Source organism: Pteronotus mesoamericanus, unplaced genomic scaffold, assembly GCF_021234165.1.
Source record: "Pteronotus mesoamericanus isolate MK-2021 breed Mesoamerican mustached bat unplaced genomic scaffold, CSHL_Meso_final contig_269, whole genome shotgun sequence".
In the NCBI taxonomy this organism is placed as follows: Eukaryota; Metazoa; Chordata; class Mammalia; order Chiroptera; family Mormoopidae; genus Pteronotus; species Pteronotus mesoamericanus.
This window is the reverse complement of record NW_026555114.1, coordinates 4135333-4155062: the sequence shown is the minus strand read 5'-3', so window position 1 is coordinate 4155062 and position 19730 is coordinate 4135333. Positions and strand designations below refer to the sequence as shown.

Below are 19730 nucleotides of genomic sequence, written 5' to 3'. Positions count from 1 at the left end.
ACAGCAGATATTTTTGTATCATTTAGTGACAGGAACACTAACCCACACTAACCACCGTAGTGAATAAACACTGTAAATGCAGCTTCTATTTTAAACCTAGCGTCTCAAAGTTTTAATTTAGTGACTGATTTTCACTATAGGCACCATCTCCACAAACAATGAGGAGCAACAAAAACTAGAAATTTTGTTTCTAGCAGGATTTGATTGGTTATTTAATATCTATAACTTAAACATGATCAGACCGATGAGAATAGGGCTGATCCTATGTGCTGTGAAAGACACCCCTGTTCTTCTCTGCTTGAGAGCAACACCTCCCTACCCAGACGGTCGCTAATCTACTGTCTCAAACATAAGTGACCTGGCCAACTGACCCTGGGCTATAACAGCCTGTGTTACCCAAGGGAATGGGTTACCCAGTCCTTTGTGCTGCTACTGGAAGGCTTCTTTATGTTCAGAATCACACATTACACTATGCAGCTTTATGATACCACCCCAGGTGTGAAAAGGCAGCTTTGTTAATAACACATACAATCACAAAGTTACTATAAATGCCTGAGCTGTAGGCACCTTTCATGGTTCTCACTGTCCAAAGCCATACTAGGCAGGAGGAGGACAGGTCATAGAACAGGTAGGTACAGCTAGCTGGGGCAGGGTGGTAGGAAAGAGATGTGTGACAAGACATGGGAAGAAATGTGGCTCAAAACTTTTTAGAACATGGTTGAGAGAGATGGATACATGTCTTGGCAAACTGCAGATTTTTTCCCATTTAGATTTCAAGGGGTCTTTTACACGCTGATCTTCAGAAGCCCTTGGTTCTTGAGAATCCATCATCCTTGGGCAACTCTGGAACCAAATCCCTCACCCCATTAACTCATGAAGAGTGAGACCTGTATGTGAACTGAAAAGAATTCAGAGCCACTCTTTATATCCAAATGAGCAACCCCACTCTCTACCTACTCAGAAGGGCCAGACCTCCAGGAGAAACACACAACTGAAACACCGGACCACACATAATCTCTTTCTCTCAATGTTTTACAAGCAAGGAAAAAAATTAAGACATTAATATAAATATGAGTCAAACAGACAGGATGCAAACATTAACTATTAATCACCAATTCTTCAATATAGCACAGCCACATCTCCATCAGCCAGCCGGGCAGACCTCCCAGATACCTACCAATAAGTACCAGCACCTTGTGATGTTAGCTCCATGCCATCCACTGAATTGTAGCTATCATCATCCATGATCTTGGAAAGACCAAAATCTGTGATTTTTATCTCTCCACACGCTGTACCATTTACTAAAAGAATATTACCTAAAAAGATAAAAATCTTCATGAATAAAAAGAGACTTACTAATTAAGAGAAAAATCCACGGTATTAACAGACAAGAAGGGGACAACTGAACTCAAACTCTTGCATGCGATATCAAACCTCTAAATCCCCAGGATAAAGGGATATGGACTCTGAATGCTAGGGGAAGAGTCTTCAGTGTCTGGCTGCAACCTTCTATTTTCCAAGAATCACCTGCTGAATGTGCCAAAACCACCACTATGAGCAGTGGAAATAATTATAACTTGCCAAAGTCAAACAGCACTTGCACAGTTGGTCAAAAATGGTGGGAAAGTTTCACCTCAACTTTCAGTAAGGATCTCTAAACCACCATGTTTAGAACATTAGTTTCACAGGGAAAAAAAAAAATCAAAGAAAACTTAAAAGGGAATCAAAGGTAGTACCACAGTGCCACCTACAGCTCCTAAGGCAGGAAAATGTATTAAATTCAGTGATGGAAAACCCAATCACACAATGGCCATCTCTTATGGATTTTTTAGTCATGTGAATTGTATCAGAACATTAAAGAATAATGAATAGTGAAAGTTAATATGCAGCTACCAGAACAGGAAAGCAAACGTAACAAATGTGCCACACCAGGGGGTAAATGGGAATCATCTTCCTCACACCAATGCTAAACTGGTTAGAGCTATCCACAGAGAATACATACAGACGTCAACAAAAATTAGAGGTAAAAAGTCCAACTGCCCTCTACTTTTTGCTGATGACTATCCAAGTTAGACAGTAACCAGACAAAAAGATGGAAAACTCTACACGGAATTTAATGAAACAGGAGATATGTGTGCAAAATAAGTCATTAATTTTTGAGCACTTTATCAAAGAGATCTGGAGCAGAGGAACTGTTATGCAGCGTGAGTAATGGGAAAAACAAGGCTGAGCTTGCCAGAACAGTTCTTTCTTCATCTGACTGGCACGATGAGTTGCCCTGGCTCTAAAGACTGGGCATTGTTTCGCCAGAGCATTTAATACACCCCCCACCCCCTCTGCTAAACCCGCCGCTCCCTGGCCAGCGCTCTTTCATGCCCACACCTCCTCAGGCAATCTAAAGCCAGAAGGTTTTAGGCCTTCTCGGTTCCTGCCAAATTCTCTCACTTTATAAAATTCAAAGTCGCATATAAGACCAAAGAAAAGACACCAATATTCTCTCCTCAAAGTTAGACATACCTGGTTTGAGGTCATAGTGTATGATGGGAGGTTTTATTTCATTTAAGTACTTTAAAGCATTCACAATCTGCATGATAATGGATCGGGCCTCTTTCTCCGACATTAATTTGTGCTGTTTCAGGTAGAAGTCCAGATCATTTCCCTCACAGTACTCTAATACCGTACAAAACCTAAAGACAAACAAACCAACATTTGACCATGAGATGGAGAGCAAGCAGTTTAAGGCTAACTGAACCAGCCCCAGTGAAAACTTCAGGTAATTAGCTCCTCAACTCCTTTCTTCTTTGTTCCTTAAAATACTCTTCTATTCTTCATTCAGTCTTAGCCACTTCAGTGGGCACAGGAAACCAGCTTACTCTCTTGGTGAAGAGCCTCCACGCCCCCCACATTGGAATCTGTTGTGCTGAAGTCCATGCATGGCACACTGCAGTGTATTTAGGGGAGGTATCTTTTTGGAAGGGTCTCCTTTACATATCCACACCATGCCCCATTTCTAAACAAGCACACTGTGATCAAGTACACAGTTCTCACTACAAACACTTTCTATAGCTCTCAGGTTTTCCCAAGTCCCAAGGATTCATTGCATACCATGTCTCCTGGCAGTTTGACACAATACTGTATTACAATTTCACTGTGCTAAACACAGGTATAAAAGCTTTTCAAAGTACAGTATCTGTGGTTCTAACAAATGTGTTATTACATAGTATGGGTTTTCTTCCTTCATTTATATCAATACATTAAACAGACCCAAATTTAAAACTGCATACTATTCCTGGCATTAAGGGTCATGTGTCTATCTTCCAAGGCAGTTACAAAACTGAAGTAAGGCATCCTGAACTGTTTGAGTGTTTCTGAGAGATGAATACCCTTTAAACTATACAAAGCTGTGACAATGTGGGTGTTATGATCCAGGGTCTAGACAGGGAATAAAAGTCACTTTAGTATTTAAAACAGAGAGGCTTTAATTCAGGGAACTGAACACATGGATGATGAAAGATCTGGGAAGACAACTGGCCAGTTAGGCACCCCAGAGATGATCCAGAGCAGGAAGTCATAAGGCCATAGGGCCAGAGGGAGGAGATGGTACAACCAGAACCGAGGGTCACCAAGGGAAACTGGAGCCACAGTGAAGGGGTGGGGGGTGTCCTCCACCCACCACCATCTCTGTCTCCCCATTGGCTGAACCCAGTTGGAGAACTGAGAGGGGAGCCTGGCAAACACAGCCTGCAAGGGCCGACTCACCTAAGATGCCAAAGAGGAGAAGGATGAGGAGCAGACTAGCACTATGGCCCTTCGGGCAATCTGAGGCCTTCACAATGAACTGCAGTGAAATGTGGACATACACGTCCTCTGGGGTCCCTAACTGGACAACAGCTTTATGATTCTTATGAAACATACTAGGGTATGCTAGCACGCTATTTGAGAATGTCTGAAATTTATAGATTCTCTGATCTGAGACACTAAAATCTGAGATACAGATTCTTGTGCTTAGTAGATTTATTCTTTGACCCAAATGCAAGCTGAAAATAAAATCTCACTTTTCTAAAATGATGATCTGACATCATACACACAACAGAAAGAACAAAGTAAACAACTCAAGAATAGCACAGAATCAACTCAATTTCTCAGATTAGTTAAAAGTATGTGTATAATTCAAAACAGCAGATAATCTAAGTCATTATATCTCTCTTTAAATAGTTTCGGTACTTATATTTGGGGGGTGGGGAGAGGAATCCTACCTAGTGTCAAGGAATTTACTTAAAGCAAAACAGTAAAGCTACCCTATGGAGACCTGCTCTCTACCTAGGTATTTTTCTGAATCCTGTTCCATGCTAACCACACATGGCTATGCCTGATTCAACGGGCACCCTACTGGAAAGGAGAAATCCCAGAGCAAATGAAAGAGGAGATGGCTCATGTTCCCAAAGGTAATTATGGTCTCCTTTTGGGGTCATTTCTAAATGTGGGCTGGTTCTCTGTGTAGCAATCTCTGAGACAGCTGCTGCCTGAAATAGGCCGAAACTCCGGAATTACACTGGGAGGCACCTGCAAGCCAGACCCAGTTCAGTTCTACTGACTCAGTTCAGACTCCTACAGAGAAAATGTTTCCAAATGTTGAAATGTTTCTCAACTCCTGGATAAACCCAGAGGTGGTAGAGCTCACCATTTCTGGTAATGAAATACAACAACAATATGTAAGTATTAAAGATCTTAGACAAGTCATTTAACTTCTGGTCCTCAAATCTCCACCTATATATAAAATGAGATGTCTGGACTGAGATCCCTTCCAATTCTAACATCCTATAAGCCCATGAACCTATATTTCAACACGCAGCATAGGGCAATGCCTTCATTTATGCCATATTCATTCTCATTCTATGATAAAATCGTATTGCTGGTACTTTTTCAAAAGGCCCGTCAGTGTTCATCAGTTGCCAGTGTGGGGCACAAACTCTACTGAACACTCCACACTCATTGGTACATGCAGTAAGTGGTACGCTGGCACCAGTTTACACCAGATTCTGAGAGCTGATAGTTAAATTTTCAGGAATTTTGTGAGCTGGTTATTAAGCCATTCGCAGGATGAATGGATAAACAAAAGGTGGTATGTCCACACAATGAAATATATCTGATGATAAAAAAGGAAGTTCTGATACATGCTACAACAAAGATAAACCTTGAAAAAGCATCATGCTAAGTGAAAAAAGCCAGTCACAAAAGTCTACATCTATATGATCCATTCATAAGAAAGTCCAGAATAGTAACTCTATGGAGAAAAAAGTGGATTAGTGGTTGCTTAGGGCTGAGGGTAGAAGGTGGAGAAAAAGGGAGATTATAGCAAAAGGTATGGGATTTCTTTTCGAGGTGATTGAATGTGTTCTAAAGTTGACTATGAAGATGACTGTGCATACCTCTGAGCATACTAAAAACCAATGAATTGTTTATATACTATAAATCAGCATTTTTCAACCAGTGGGCTGCAAGAATTTTTAAAACATGTAATACCTGACTACTTTAGTCAGGGACACTGACCTCTTCTCCCTTAGACTGTCAAATAAAAAAACAGCGAATACAACAATAGCCACCCAGTGTGAATGAGTCAAAATACCTATTCTTTGTCAGATAAGCAAAAAATATGTATTTTTTGGTGTTCTCCAGAATTTTAGTAATTAGTTTATGTGTGCCATGAGATAAAAAAGGTTGAAAATTGCTGCTTTAAAAGTGTGACCTATATGGTATATAGGTTATTATCTCAATAAAGCTGTTTTATTGTTTTAATTGGTAGATTGGAACTGGACGTGCTGGGAATATTTATACCACAGAAATTGACAAATATTACAAATTTGTCTCATCCGTCTACCCGCCAAGTTGTGAGTTAAATACTGACCAGCACCAACTGTACCTATCCTGTGGCCAAGAGAAGTCTTGCTGGCTCAACTCTGAATTTACATATGATTATTTACCCATAAATAAATATACTGGGTTCCTTCAAAGAGTTTTCCTGGATCCAGATTTAAACACTATTCTATGAGTAGTCAACACATTACAAGAAAACAGTATTAATTACTAAGCCGAAGTGGTATAGCACTTACGAGTCAGTGTCCAGTGAAAAGTAATCGTACAACTTAACTATTCTGGGATGATCCAGTTCTTTGTGAATCCGGTATTCCCTACATGCATGCCTGTAAATAAAATGGAAAATTAACATTTTGTATTCTGGCCTTTTAGAACTCATCAAGGATACGCCTACATATATTTTTTTTATTTCTCTATTGTTTCCACCTATTCATTCCGTTCCTTCCATTCAGATCTAGCTGGTTTCCTTATCTGTTTCTTCATCCTATCTTCTCTACTAGTATCTACCAAGCTGTTGAGAAAATAGTATGTGCTCAAGTATTTGCTGAATGAATGGATTTTTATCCTTTTCAAGTTCATTCTGTGACAATCTCACCTCTTTTATATTTATATCCAAATACCAGAGCTTTAAAAATTATAAAGACAGCTTCCCTGTCCCCATCTTCTTAAAGGTGACAATTCAAATTTGTAAATGTTTGTATCCAGGTGTCACATCAAGGAGATCAATTAGCACATAAACTCCTTGGGTAAAAGGATTATTGGTTATATAAAGCAATTAGCACTGATTTGTATTTGGGTTGTTCTTTTTTTAATTTATTGATTTTTAGAGAGAGAGAAAGAGAGATTTGTTGTTCCACTCATTTATGCATTCACTGGTTGATTCCTGTATGTACCCTGACTGGGAATAGAACCCGCAACCATAACACATGAGGATGATGCTCTAACCAGCTGAGCTATCCCAGCCAGGGCCTGTATTTCTTTTTAAGTCTTACTCCTTACACAAAAGATTTAAAGGGCTATCAACTTTATTTTCTTCTAAGAAAATGTGAAAATGTAAGCATTTTTTTTAGTACTTTTCCAATTCAGAAACATTTAATAAAATTAGGAACAGAAATGTACTATATATTAGGACATATTCATATATTGAATTGTAAAATAATAATAAAACATATTTATACAATATAATTACCAATAATTTTTAAAGTATTTAGTTCTTATTTACAAAGACCTACAGGAAATTATTATATTTTAAGTAACCTAGCAAGACTTAGTTTGGGGCATTGTTATATGGCAAGAGTCAATTAAAAAAAAAAACTTTCCATAGCATGGTAAAATAAAGCTAAAAGAAGGGGTATTTTCTAAAATTGGTGTATTTTAGCATGTCAAAAATACACAGGAAAGTACTCAACTAACAAAGAGCGGAGAAAACAATTGGGAAGTGGGGAAGAATAGAAATCTAAAAGTAATTAAATATATTTTTCCCCGATGAAACTTTGTTTGATTGGGCTTATTGTTCAAGGTACTACTTTTGGCAATTATTGCTTCTTCTGATGCTTCCTTTCATCAACTTCATGTCTTTCTGAAAAGAAAGACTTGCCGCGCTTAGAGGAGTATTAGAATCCACACTACTTGGTCTTGGGACCAAGAAACCTGGCTTCGAGTCCAGGCCTTATAAGCCCACCTCCCTGAGCTTTCCCAACACTGTACTGAACTGCAGTTTACACAGGGCTCACTGGAGATCCATGCCTCTGGAGCCCCTGTGGAGAGGCTGAGCGAAGAAAGACAGCTTTGGCCCAACCCCTCCCCCCATTCCGCCAAAGCAGCCCCACACTTATTCTTTTTCATTTATCAAGATTCCATGTGATATTTCATTTGGTAAAATAAAGGTGATGCTGTTTTGAAAAAAAGGCAACAGGTCTAGAAACCTATAGACTAAGTAGGTAACTTTCAAGTCATTTTTTACTCTAGCACACTGCCAATTCATAGTTCCCTGCACTTTTGCTCTAACATTTGATGTGCATTTCAGAGTAGAGACCAATTTCTCTGTTCAGTCACAGAAAACACAGAAAACTAAAGGAGGCACAAATTAAGAATGAAAGGGAGTGTCATTCAATCTCCTCGCCACCTCAGGGGATTTGCTGTGTGTCACTGAAAGCACTCCCTCGTGTTTCTCAGTCTTCAGCAGGCAAGGCAGTGTCTCTGCCATGTCCCTCATGTATTCACTTAGCATCCAAGGGATTAATGCACTATAAAAACAGGAACTGTACTAAGAATCTGGAAGAAACTTTTCCACTCAGGTGTTAACGTCTCTGACTCTCTTATGAATGGATGTATATTTAAGACTTTCAAAATGATGTTATCCTAGAAGATTAGAAAAGAGTGTTATACAAGAGTATATTAATTAAAACGCAATTATTTCTACAGAAAGCTTTATATGAAATTTTCCTACTGTAGAGTTTTTAATATATTTTTTGGGGAGTTAAAGAAATCTAGTAATACTTATTAATGCTTTAATAATGCAAAAGTAAAACAATCAGTTTACTTTTTGTTTGTGGGGGAAGGAGGAGAGGGAAGAAGGTATAGAATAGTACTCAAAATTAAACAAAACAACAGCCTTTTATTTTCTTTGACTTTCCTCTTCTTTTTTACCAAAAAAATATCTTGATTCCAGATGGGAATGGAAAGTCATCCACATGAAAGGAAAAGCAATCAAAAGACCTTAACTTTGCAGGGTTGGAGTAGCATTTTCATATTTTATAATGTTACCATAACACTAAAGTATATATTACTTTTTAAGTTTAATATTGAATTTGTTAAAATATATAATCTTTATTATATTTTTTCCATTACCATTTAGTCTCCTTGTACCCTTTCCCCCAGGAATCACCAATACTGAGTTTTTAGCACTAAAACCTGTTATGTGCTTGATATAAACCTCTTTAAGTTCAAAGAAGTTAATGACATTTTACTAATTCATTATTATCTGTAGGCTGAAATTCATCAATATGACTTCATATCACTTAGCAATAAAAATCTTTCAAAGAAAGGTGGACGTGTTTAAGAATTTCCCCCCAAGAATGAATGGACGTCATAACAACTTTGCACACCTCCTCCCCAGTGTCAGCTGAGAAATGGCCACCACCCAGGTAGCTCCACGAGATGCTCAGGCATGTCGAGCCCCATCTCTGGTGAGGAAACAGGGTGGGAAGGCACCACTGTGAGCCTTAGCTGGCCTGGTAAAGAGCGCAGATACGTGAGACAATCCCCTCTACCTGCTCTCTGGCTCTCTGGTAGAGAAACATGAGAAGCCAACCAATTCATACCCACAAGGATTTGTCCAATGTGTCAAAGAGATACATAGTTTTGGCTCCAATACCTCACTGTTTCAAAATGCTGGGGTGTGAGCGCCCATCGGAGTTTTCCTTAAGGTCAGTCTAAAAGCTGGATAATAAGACTAGGCAAAATATGTACAGATCCTGGCAAAGGAACTATCTTCTCCAGAAGATAGTCTTAGTTGACCTCTTGGCCTTGGTTAACCAAGGTCAATCCCTTATAGAGTCAACTGGATTAGAGTGGTCAGTGCACACACAAGTTATGCAACAGCTCCAAGGACAGCGGGAGGGCATTTTTAAAGAGACGCATATACTGTTCCAACACTCTCAGGTACTCTGAAAGTCTCAACGTAATGGGAACATTTCTCATTTATAACTAGTCAGAACAACATGTGGTTTCCTTCTCTGAAATGCTCCTGGCATTCACTATGGCCTGCCATTCCTCCTGCACGTCAAGTCACTGGAATGTATTTATAATAATGTAACTGCTCCTCAGAAGCATCTGGACTGCAGCTGCCTGTCACATAAGGTACACATGGAGGATGCCATGCATAAACCACATGTCATCCCTTCGCCTGCCTCTGCCTAAGCCCTATTTCTCTCACCACAGGAACAGTCTCTTCCCCAGAGCTGAGAGCCACTGCCAACCTGCACGGAAAAGGAAGGGTTACTGGGTCCCTGATGACCAATAGGTATAAAGCACAAGTTGCCTTGGTATATGTGCCAAGAAGTGGTTGATGATATAGAAATGTTTATTTTCCCCTTGAGATTTAGAAGCCAACTAAAAGTCTACTTCAAAGTCCACTGCTTTCCCCCCTCCAAAGAACTATTTATAAGAAAAAAACCAAAACTGCTTTTGGAGAAAGGAGGTGGTTCTTTATATCAAAAGAGGCTGTCTCCTCCTTTCAGGGGTAGGATGTGTCTAACTCAGTACTTGTACCTACAACAAGAAAACCATATTAAGCCCAGCGGGGGTCCTAATAGTAAATTGATTCTGCGTGGCCTCCAAAGCAAACGAGTCATGAACTCCAATGTTTTGAAGCTTGGAGGGAACAAGCAAAACCCGACATTAGTGGAACAAAGAAGTTCACACCTGGACATGTAGTAACTATTCATTTTAAAGAAGTCCCCCCCCTTTACCCCAAGTACAGATGAAGGCTGCCACTAGAAGCACTCTGAGGGGAGGCAAGCACAGTGAGTGGGACACTGAAGACCATGAACCCGGAGATGGGCAAACTGTGCCAGGGGGGGAGCACAGCCCTGAGGAGCCGAACAAGTCAAGTAAGTACCACCGAGGCACACCAGGTCCCGCCCCCGCCCTGCTACTGTTTGCCTCCTCCATAGTGAAATGGCTGGAACAGCTTAAAAAGCCCTACCAGGCACTTCCCAGCGGCCCTAGACAACTAAAGGACATCCTCTTCTTATTTCTACAGACAAGCAACAATAATTTCTGAGACTTTGTTTATTGTAGCCAATGGAAGGAGAGGTTAAGAGCATGGGTTTTGGATTAAGGAAAGCCTAGATTTAAATACCAGCTCAGCTTGTTACTCAAATTCTCTAAGTACCAATTTCTTCAACAGTAAGATGGAAAATTTACTTATTCTCTTAGGACAGTTACAAGGGTTAAATGGAACAACAACAGTGCATGTAAAGCTCCTAACACAGTGTTCAAACCTAAGCTGTTACTATTAGATTTTGAAAAATCAGACACTCTAGTATCACTTACTTGTGGTAATTCTCCTTTTTTTCATCTCTCCAGTTTTTATTTAACTGGTGTATTTTCACAGCTACATATCTTTGTTCTGTTAGGTCAAATGCCTATAAAAAAAAAAAAAGGAATAAATTATATTCTGGATAAATGCTAACAAGAATTACAGGCAACGGACTTGATGCTTCTATTTAACAGATCAATATACTCAAAGTCCAAAATGCATTATTAAATAAAAACAGCAGAAGACAACACATCACATACTTTGTTTTAGAGTGGAAACCATCTTCTTGAAACCCGTGATCAGATAGAGGTCTCCAGATGCTCTGGCACCAAGGGTTTAGAAAATAAAACCAAGCACACACCACAAACAGAAAGACAGCTCATGCCTTCACAGTCACTTCCAAACAATTCTCTTTCTGGACATCATTCACCCTATCTGAGACCCTTCTCCTTTACGTTGTGTCTTGTCCCTCGGCTGACACTGGACTTGACATGCTTCAAAAGCAAGTCCTGCCACTTTTGAAATGCTGGGGATACAGACTGCCTTCTTGAAAAACAATCCCTCAGGATGCACTTCTCTGCTATGTTTGTTTAGAAAATAACTTTGTGATTTGTCATAGTGTGTTCATTAAAATAAAAACAGAAACAAAAACAAAACCAAAAAAAAACCCCTGCCTTTACCGCCTCTCATACACGCTCAGTAAAAAAGCAGTTTTTGATCCCCGCAATATCCGAAGTTAGTCTCTCACACCAAGTCCCTTCTCCAGCCCTGTCCCAACAAAGGGACAGCCTTTCCCCAAAGACCACCGCTGTTGGCAAACCCAACACCAGCTACGTGATGCTCCATGACAGGAGCAACAAATGGGTTTTTAAGGATGTTGGGTGTAAATCACAATTTGATAAAATAGCATTTTTATACAATAGACAATTGCCCCTGTACGAAAGAATTTACTGAGGGCCTCCTTTAGAATGGATAGTTTTTATTAGTTTTTAAAGTTAAGATTAAAAATTTAGTACTTCAGGTCCAACATTATCATCACCCGTCTGCTAGTTTCCACATACATATGAACACACACAGGCAACAGGTGCGGACACACTATCCATGAATAGTCATGACTGCTCTACAGACCTTTAGAGTATAAGCTGCCTCTAGAAAAGCATGGCATTTGAGAGACGGCTGCTTATAAAAGGAACTTCTAATTTACACTAAATATAAAACAGTATTTTTAAAAATATAAAACCATTACATTCAAACAGAGTATCTTATTTCACAGAAATGAAAACTTTTGAACTTTTTCTTACAGAGTTTGAAGTCCACCAAGCATGTATACCATCATGGCTTTACAGCTGAGAACCATTTCAAGTCTTTAAAAGCCATATTAAATACCATTTAATTTGTAAGAACACTAACGATATTATAATTATCATTTTCTCCCCATTTTTTTTAACCCAAGGCACTGTGATCCACCTCTGATATAAGAAAGGCTTTTGGAGAATGATGAACAGCAAAAAAATAACTACATTAAATGATTGCATCATTGTAAGAGGCATTGTAAGATTTCATAAATGTTAAAATGCTTAAAGAATACAAAAGAAAAAAATAGGATAAAGAAAACACTAACTAGTAACTAGAAAATACCAATAACCAATTTTGATGATTTAAAGGAAAAGAACAGTCCCAATTCTGATTACATTGCCCAAAGAACTGAAAGAGGTATCTGCACCATGTTCAAAGCCGTACTATTCACAACAGACAAGAGGAAGCAACTCAGATGTTGACTGACAGCCAAAAGCATAAAGAAAATTTGGTATACATACACAATGGAATGTTATTCAGCCTTAAAAAAGAGGAGAAAAACCTGTCACATGCTTCAACAGGGATGAATTTTTTTAAAAGAACAATTTATTTATTTTTAGAGAGAGGGAAGGGAAGGAGAGAAACACTGATGTGAGACAGAAACATCAATCAGTTGCTTCTAGCACACCCCCAACTGGGGACCTGGCCCTCAACCCAGGCGTGTGCCCTGACCAGGAATGGAACCAGTGACGTTTCGTTTTGCAGGACAATGCCCAACCCACTGAGCCACACAAGTTAGGAAAAACTCCAAGGACACTATGCTAAGTGAATAAGCCAGTCGCAAAAAGACAAACACTGTGATTCCACTTACATGAGGTATCTAAAGTAGCCAATTTTAAAGAAACAAAGAATTGCAGTTAGGAGGGGATGGGGAGGGAGGAAGAAAAGTAGAGTTGTTGATTAACGGACAGAATTTCAGTTTTGTAAGATGAAAGAGTTCTGGGTGTCTGTTTCATAGTAACAAGAATATACCTAACATACTGAACTATACACTTAAAAATTGTTACAATAGTAAATTTGATGTGTTTTTTACCACAATAAATTACAAAAAATAAACTAAGCATATGATTCAAGAATGAAAATAAATAAAAACACTGAAAGTAGAAGGAAGAAAGGTTTCAAAGCAAAAGTTAATAAAATAGAAAGCAAATCAAACAGGAGATAAGATCAACAAAACAAAGTTGATTCTTAGAGGGGAAAAAAAAAAACATTGACTAATCTCTAACCTAACAATCAAGAAGAAAAGAGAAAGAACTAAGGAATGGATGATATTTTAAAATCAAGACGAAATAAAAGATTTTCCAGAAAAAAATTATACTACCAAAATTGACTTCAGAAGGAAAAGAAAATCTGAATAGATCAATATTTGTCAAGGGAATTGAAAAGGCCATTAAACAGTTTTCTTCTAAAATGCTACTTAGCCAGGTGAGTATGAGTCAGCTCTAACAAACTTTCAAGAAGCTAACAATTCCTATTTAATGAAACCTCACAACTCATTCTAGGATAACTATGACATCAAAGCTAGACAATGCTGCGTGCACACAAAATGTGAGTATGGATCAGTCCCACTTATAAATACAGATTAAAAAAAATACATAAAATACTAGAAAATCAAACCTAGCAGTACACCAAAAATATTATTATACTTCTGGAAATGGATAGCAATGATAGTTGCACATTGTGAATGTATTTCATGCCAGTGAATTGTACACTTAAAATAGTTAATTAAAATTATAAATTTTATGTGTATATTACCACAAAAATTAGTAAAACAAAGAGGGAAACCAATAGAACTAGTTTTTACTGTTTTTTTCCTGAAGTGAAAACTAATTATTTTACACAAAAAGATTTCCTACATATAAATTCATATGGGCATAACACATAACCTAACAGTGAAGGCTACACCTTAGAAAAAAGGGAGTTACCAAGAGCCATGCAATGAAGATCACTTAAGAATTAATTCTACATTTAAAAGCCAGACACCAGAAACATCTAGAGAAATTTAAGGAGGCTGTGGCTGGTGAATATGTTATGGATCTGGCAACTATATTTAAAACTGGCTGAATTCCTCCTTTAGCAAAAATCAACTGGAGGCACAGGAGTCTGTAGTCTGCTGGTCCGACTGAAGCACTTTAAGCTGGGACACTCCTTCAGAATGTGAGCGCTACTCTTATTTAGATGAGATCATCAAAAAACAGTCTTTCAAATAAGAATTACCTGTAACACATCCATTTTGTTAAAAAAAATTAGGAGAATAAAAGTAATGCATACTCATTTCTAGGAAATGTAGATGAGGCAGGAAGTGCAGAATGAGAGTGAAAATCACCATAATTCCACTGCCCAGAAATTAGTGTTATTTTTCCTTCCTGTTTTAAAAAATCTGTAATTATTTATTTTTCAAACTTGAAAATAGGGTAAAATTTTGTATCCTGCTTAGTCACCAAAGTTTATTAAAAGCAGTTCTTAAAGTTCTGAATTGCAACCAACAGATACCAACCCACCATTGTCACTATTCTAAATGTTCTCTAAGTTGGTAATAACCAGTAATTTAACCCTTAGTCTTTGTACCCATTCCTCATACTTACCTTATAAACTTCACTGAAACCCCCTCTACCCAAAAGATGTAACAACAAATATCTGTCATTTAGCGTTGGATGATCTTTAAATCTGTGGAAACAGGGAATACATAACATCCAGAGGTCAAGGACAGCGCAATCTTCCAAATTTGCAAAATTTCCAGGATTCTTAACATGTTATACACATGACTACAGCTGCTGCCAAGAGTTTGGCAATCAACACCAATATAGCTAATTCTGAGCATAAAGTCAGTTACATAATTCAAAGGTACAACAGAGATACAACGAACAGCATTAGCTGCAGAGCCGGGAGACACATGGAGACATGCCAGTCTCCATAGAGCCACAAGCAGACCTGTGTCTTTTGTTGGCCTCACTCCCTTTCTGCCCTACTATCAAGTGAGGGGGGGAGATGACTACATGAGGTCAGGGATTTTCAAATTGTGTTACTTGGTTCCTCCAAACCATGCAAGAGCCACATGCCCCCACCATTACATAACTACATACAATAAAATTACATATATTTTACAGGGCCTTAAAAAAAAAAGGGTTTCATTATAAAGTGAGTCACACGTTCTAAGTGCATTCATTTTCTCTCTATTAGACAGAAAGTTTTCATGATATAACTGTTTTGCCACACAGGATACCACCTTGTGCTGTTTTCTAAAAGGACAAAGAAATAAGAGATTCTGGCACAAAATAATTTTTAAAATATTTCTACCTAGCTCCTGATCTTAAATATCCCCACTATTAAACCTGAAATTATTTTGATTTTGAGACAGCGTGCCTGTGGATAGAGACGATATTACCGTATGATAATTAACTTTGGAATCAGACAGATCCAAGTTTAATTCTTTGTTTGGTCCACTAGTTATGGGTCCCTGGTCAAGTTATCTGAATTTTTTCTAAGACTGTTTCCAGATCTATGTATTGAAGATGACCTACGTCATCAGGTTACTGTGAAGGTTAAATGCTAGAACACAGGAGTAATTAGCACTATGCCTGACGAAGAGAGAGTGCTCAGTAACAGCTGTTGCCTGGTACTTTAACAGAAAGAAAAGTCCATGGCTCACACAAGGCAAACAAAAACACACAAGTTGTAGCTATGTCAAAAAATCATGTTTCAGAGTCAAAAGTGTGTGGGAAGGAAGAGAGTATAAACAGAAGCTACTTTCCACTTACTGTCTCCTTTTCATAGTTTCGGTCTCTTAAATGACTTACAAACAAAGGTGGGCATTTATCTTAATTAATCTGCTGAACTTTAGAGTCTTGCTTAAAATCACAACAGCTGAATGGCCCTTAAAGGTCACTGAAAAAACAGGTGTCATCTCAACTCAGTAATCTTTCTACAACAGCACAATGTCACCCATTCTTCCCTTTAGTAAGGTTCTGCAGGTATATCTGAATACACAGTGTATCCCAACCATTTACCCTATAAAGCTATAGTTTAAGTGACATCTACTTGTGTAAACATGCTATATGTACAGATATATATTTAATATATAAATCTACTATGTTTATATATATTTCAACTAAAGCAAATCATGATTTTGTTCATAAAACTATTACATACTCCAATAGAACCACATACACCATGGAATCAATTTACTGAATTTATTATTAAACAAAACAACATTGTAGACCAGCGATTTTCAACCCTTTTCATCTCATGGCACAATAAACTAATTACTAAAATTCTGCAGCACACCAAAAAATACATTTTTTGCCAATCTGACCAAGAAAATAGGTATAATTTTGATTTAGTCACACTGAATGGCTATTGTTGTGTTGGCTGTTGTCATTTTTTTATTTGACAATCTAAAGGAAAAGAGGTTAGTGCCCCTAACTGAATAGCTTCTTACAGCATACTGGTTGAAAATCACTGTTCTAGACCACTCAATTCATGTCAGAAAGTGCTCAGTTGTCTCTAATGCAGCATATTCCCAAATTGCTTACTGTGAATTATCTTCATTATGTATCCTTTTTAGTTCCCTGATATGTAGATTTCTAACCCTTTCTAGCCTTTCCAGTTCTGCCTGGATCTCTGCTTCCTCCTAAAGTGAAAAGAAAAGAAAGAGCTCAGAACACAAGAAATGTTGCCTTTCCAGTATCTCATTTCAAAAACAAGAGCAGAGACATGTTTCTCATGAAAAGCTATAGGAGGGTGTTTTGCATTGAAAACACTTTTTTTAAAGAGCTAGACTTTTTGTCATTAAAAACCAATCTATAATAAATAAAACTGAAATCATACAAAAATTACAGTAGCAAAAGGAAGAGTCCTTTGCTCCCTCCCCTCCATACCCACTCCCCAGGTACAACCACTGTTAAGTTTCTTGTCTAAGTTTCCAGAAATGTTTTGTGTATATACATATAGGAATGCAATCTTTTTTAAACAAAAATTAGTTCTTTATCTGGTTCTGTCCTTCTAATACAGATTACATTTGGTGCCTCAGTTTTTTTTGATGTAACGAGATCTGAGAACCCAGTGGGGGGAAAAAAACAAAAATGCACCAATAGTAATTTATTAAGTGCTCAATGACCATCACCACCATAAGCAGCATCCACCAAAAACATATGAACTGTTGAATTAAATAAATGAGCAACCTAAATCTAAGATGCTTCTGTGAACATCGCCAATAACGAATTCTGTGTAGGTGCCTCTATGTTACAACATCATTGATATAAGACCATTCCTTCTTAGCTAGTTTAGGCAAAATACACCAGCTGCTATGTGATTTAAAATATAAGAGATTTCTGCAGGTATGTGAAACTAAAATGTCTGTCCAAATAACCAACTTGCTTACACACCAAATGTAAATTAAAAATTGCATCTCTCTTTGTATTTACCTTTTTAAGATGACCTAATCTGAGTTTGAAGATTTCTTCTTGTTCATGGTACTCTGCTAATGTTAACCTGGAAAATAATGGTAGAAATTTCAATAAATTATTTGAAATCACAGTGCCAAAGCATAGTAAGTAGTATATTCAGTCTCTTAGCTAAACCAACTAAAAGTTTATCTTGCAGTCCTTTGACACGAGAAAACTTCTGTGATTTATCAGATGTGATGTGAAAGAAGGACTTCAAAACCAGAAGTCTAATTTGTAAAAAATATATATATATAAAAATGTGTTATAATTTTACATTATTTATGGTATTATAGTTTTGTCCCAAACATTACCCAGATAAAAATCCTTTAGGAGAGCCAAAAATTTTATGTCTTAATTTTTTTAAAGGGCAAAATAATACACCAATAGATTTGATTATTATTGGTAATTCTTAGACCATAATACTATAATAACAAAGATAATGAGAGTGTTAAGAGTCCAAAATCTGGAATTTGAGGACTAGGGTTCAAAGTACAACTTGGGCCATATGACCTCGGGCAAGCAACTTTAACTTCTTGAGTCTCAGTTTCCTAAAAATAAAGCAAATAATAATACTTATCTAACAAAGGGGTTGTGACTATTAAATGAGAATGTGAGAAGAATATATAATTTGTAAAGTGCTACTTAAACACAATTATCAAAGGGCTGACTTGATGAGTAATCACTCGCTTCATGTTCCACTGACTCTAATTGCATGCTCATATCTCAAGTAAGCATGTAAGATACTCCTCCGTCTTCACCTTCCACATGCTAAAAGCCATATCCATATACTTCAAAGTTTTAGATGTCCCTGTCAGATATATTCTAAATAGCAGGAAGAAGAAACAGGTATCCTATCAACCAGGAAGGGCTACAAAACAGAGCCTTGAGGTCTAACTAAAAGAAAATAAAGAATAAAAAAAAAAGAAGAAACATGCTCACTAGGGCCATTATGCCTCTCTCTTCATAGCTGCAGAAATACTTATATACATTATTTTATCACACTAGTTAAAAAGAAAAGGGGGAGAAATAAAAAATCATAACTAAAAATTCTTTCTCTGGCTGAAATAGGTTCAATACCAAAAGAGGATAATGTGACTCACTCCAAGACTCCAGAAGACTGTTTTGGCTTCTGGCCAAAGGAATGAGCCAAGTCTCTGATACTCTAATTAAAAACTGGACCAAATGCCTTCCAGCTTGGATTTTACACAGCACTCCAGATGGCAACTATTTATTGACATACTATTGGCCTAGATTAAATTCTAATTATTGTTCTATGGCAAGGAAATAACCTATGCCTTTTTTTTTTTTTTTTACTTATGCCTTCTTTATACTCCTAAGCCAATGGTTTTATGCACTAGACTTAGATTCCCTCTACAAAAAGAGTATGTAAAAGATAATAATCCGATTAATGTGTACAACATTTGCCTGGACAATCTTTCAAATCTGGGCTCCTACTTAAGATTTTTTGAAAGGAAATATTTTTTGTTTAGAAACTAGTTTTAAAATATTCAGAGCTCTAAGAGTGAAGATGTTTTCCAAGCTTATTCACTATTCATAGTTTTATTACTATACTTAATGTAATTATTAGCTTATTTGTCTTTTCATTTTCCATAAATAAACTGTGATCTCCTATGGCTGAGGCTGTATTGTTTAGCTCTGTATCCCTAGTGTCTAGAACAGAGCTGAGTATATAATAAGCACTTAACACAGACTTACTAAATGAATGTCAAGGAAAAGGCTCTCTAACACATCAGGTATGCATGGGGTGAGGACTGGTGTTAAGCCACCTTTGTCACTGGAGTAAATGTACATTGTACATTTCTGGAATGTCATGGACTTTTAACAATGGTGTAATACAAATATTATTAAACTTGAGGTGGATTATGGGTTAACATGTTTTTGTAAACTGATATGAAAACATAAAAGGCAAGATATACTAGTTAATAAATCATACAATATTATTATCTGCTATTTGTGGCTACCTTTAGATCTGAAACTTATTTTCCATTAAA

General features: G+C 37.4%; 1 protein-coding gene across 4 annotated transcripts in view; it reads right to left on the bottom strand.

Annotated features, from left to right (window-relative positions):
* Nucleotides 1-19730, bottom strand: part of TLK2 (tousled like kinase 2) — a 108630-nt gene that overhangs the window by 8919 nt on the left and 79981 nt on the right. For all 4 annotated transcript variants that reach the window (XM_054574903.1, XM_054574902.1, XM_054574905.1 and 1 more), the window contains 7 exons: nucleotides 17698-17764; nucleotides 16807-16904; nucleotides 14860-14941; nucleotides 10933-11024; nucleotides 6111-6200; nucleotides 2518-2687; nucleotides 1178-1316 (listed from right to left, as the gene is read on the bottom strand). In XM_054574903.1, the coding sequence (XP_054430878.1) occupies nucleotides 1178-1316; nucleotides 2518-2687; nucleotides 6111-6200; nucleotides 10933-11024; nucleotides 14860-14941; nucleotides 16807-16904; nucleotides 17698-17764 (738 nt within the window). The remainder of the gene's footprint in view (nucleotides 1-1177; nucleotides 1317-2517; nucleotides 2688-6110; nucleotides 6201-10932; nucleotides 11025-14859; nucleotides 14942-16806; nucleotides 16905-17697; nucleotides 17765-19730) is intronic.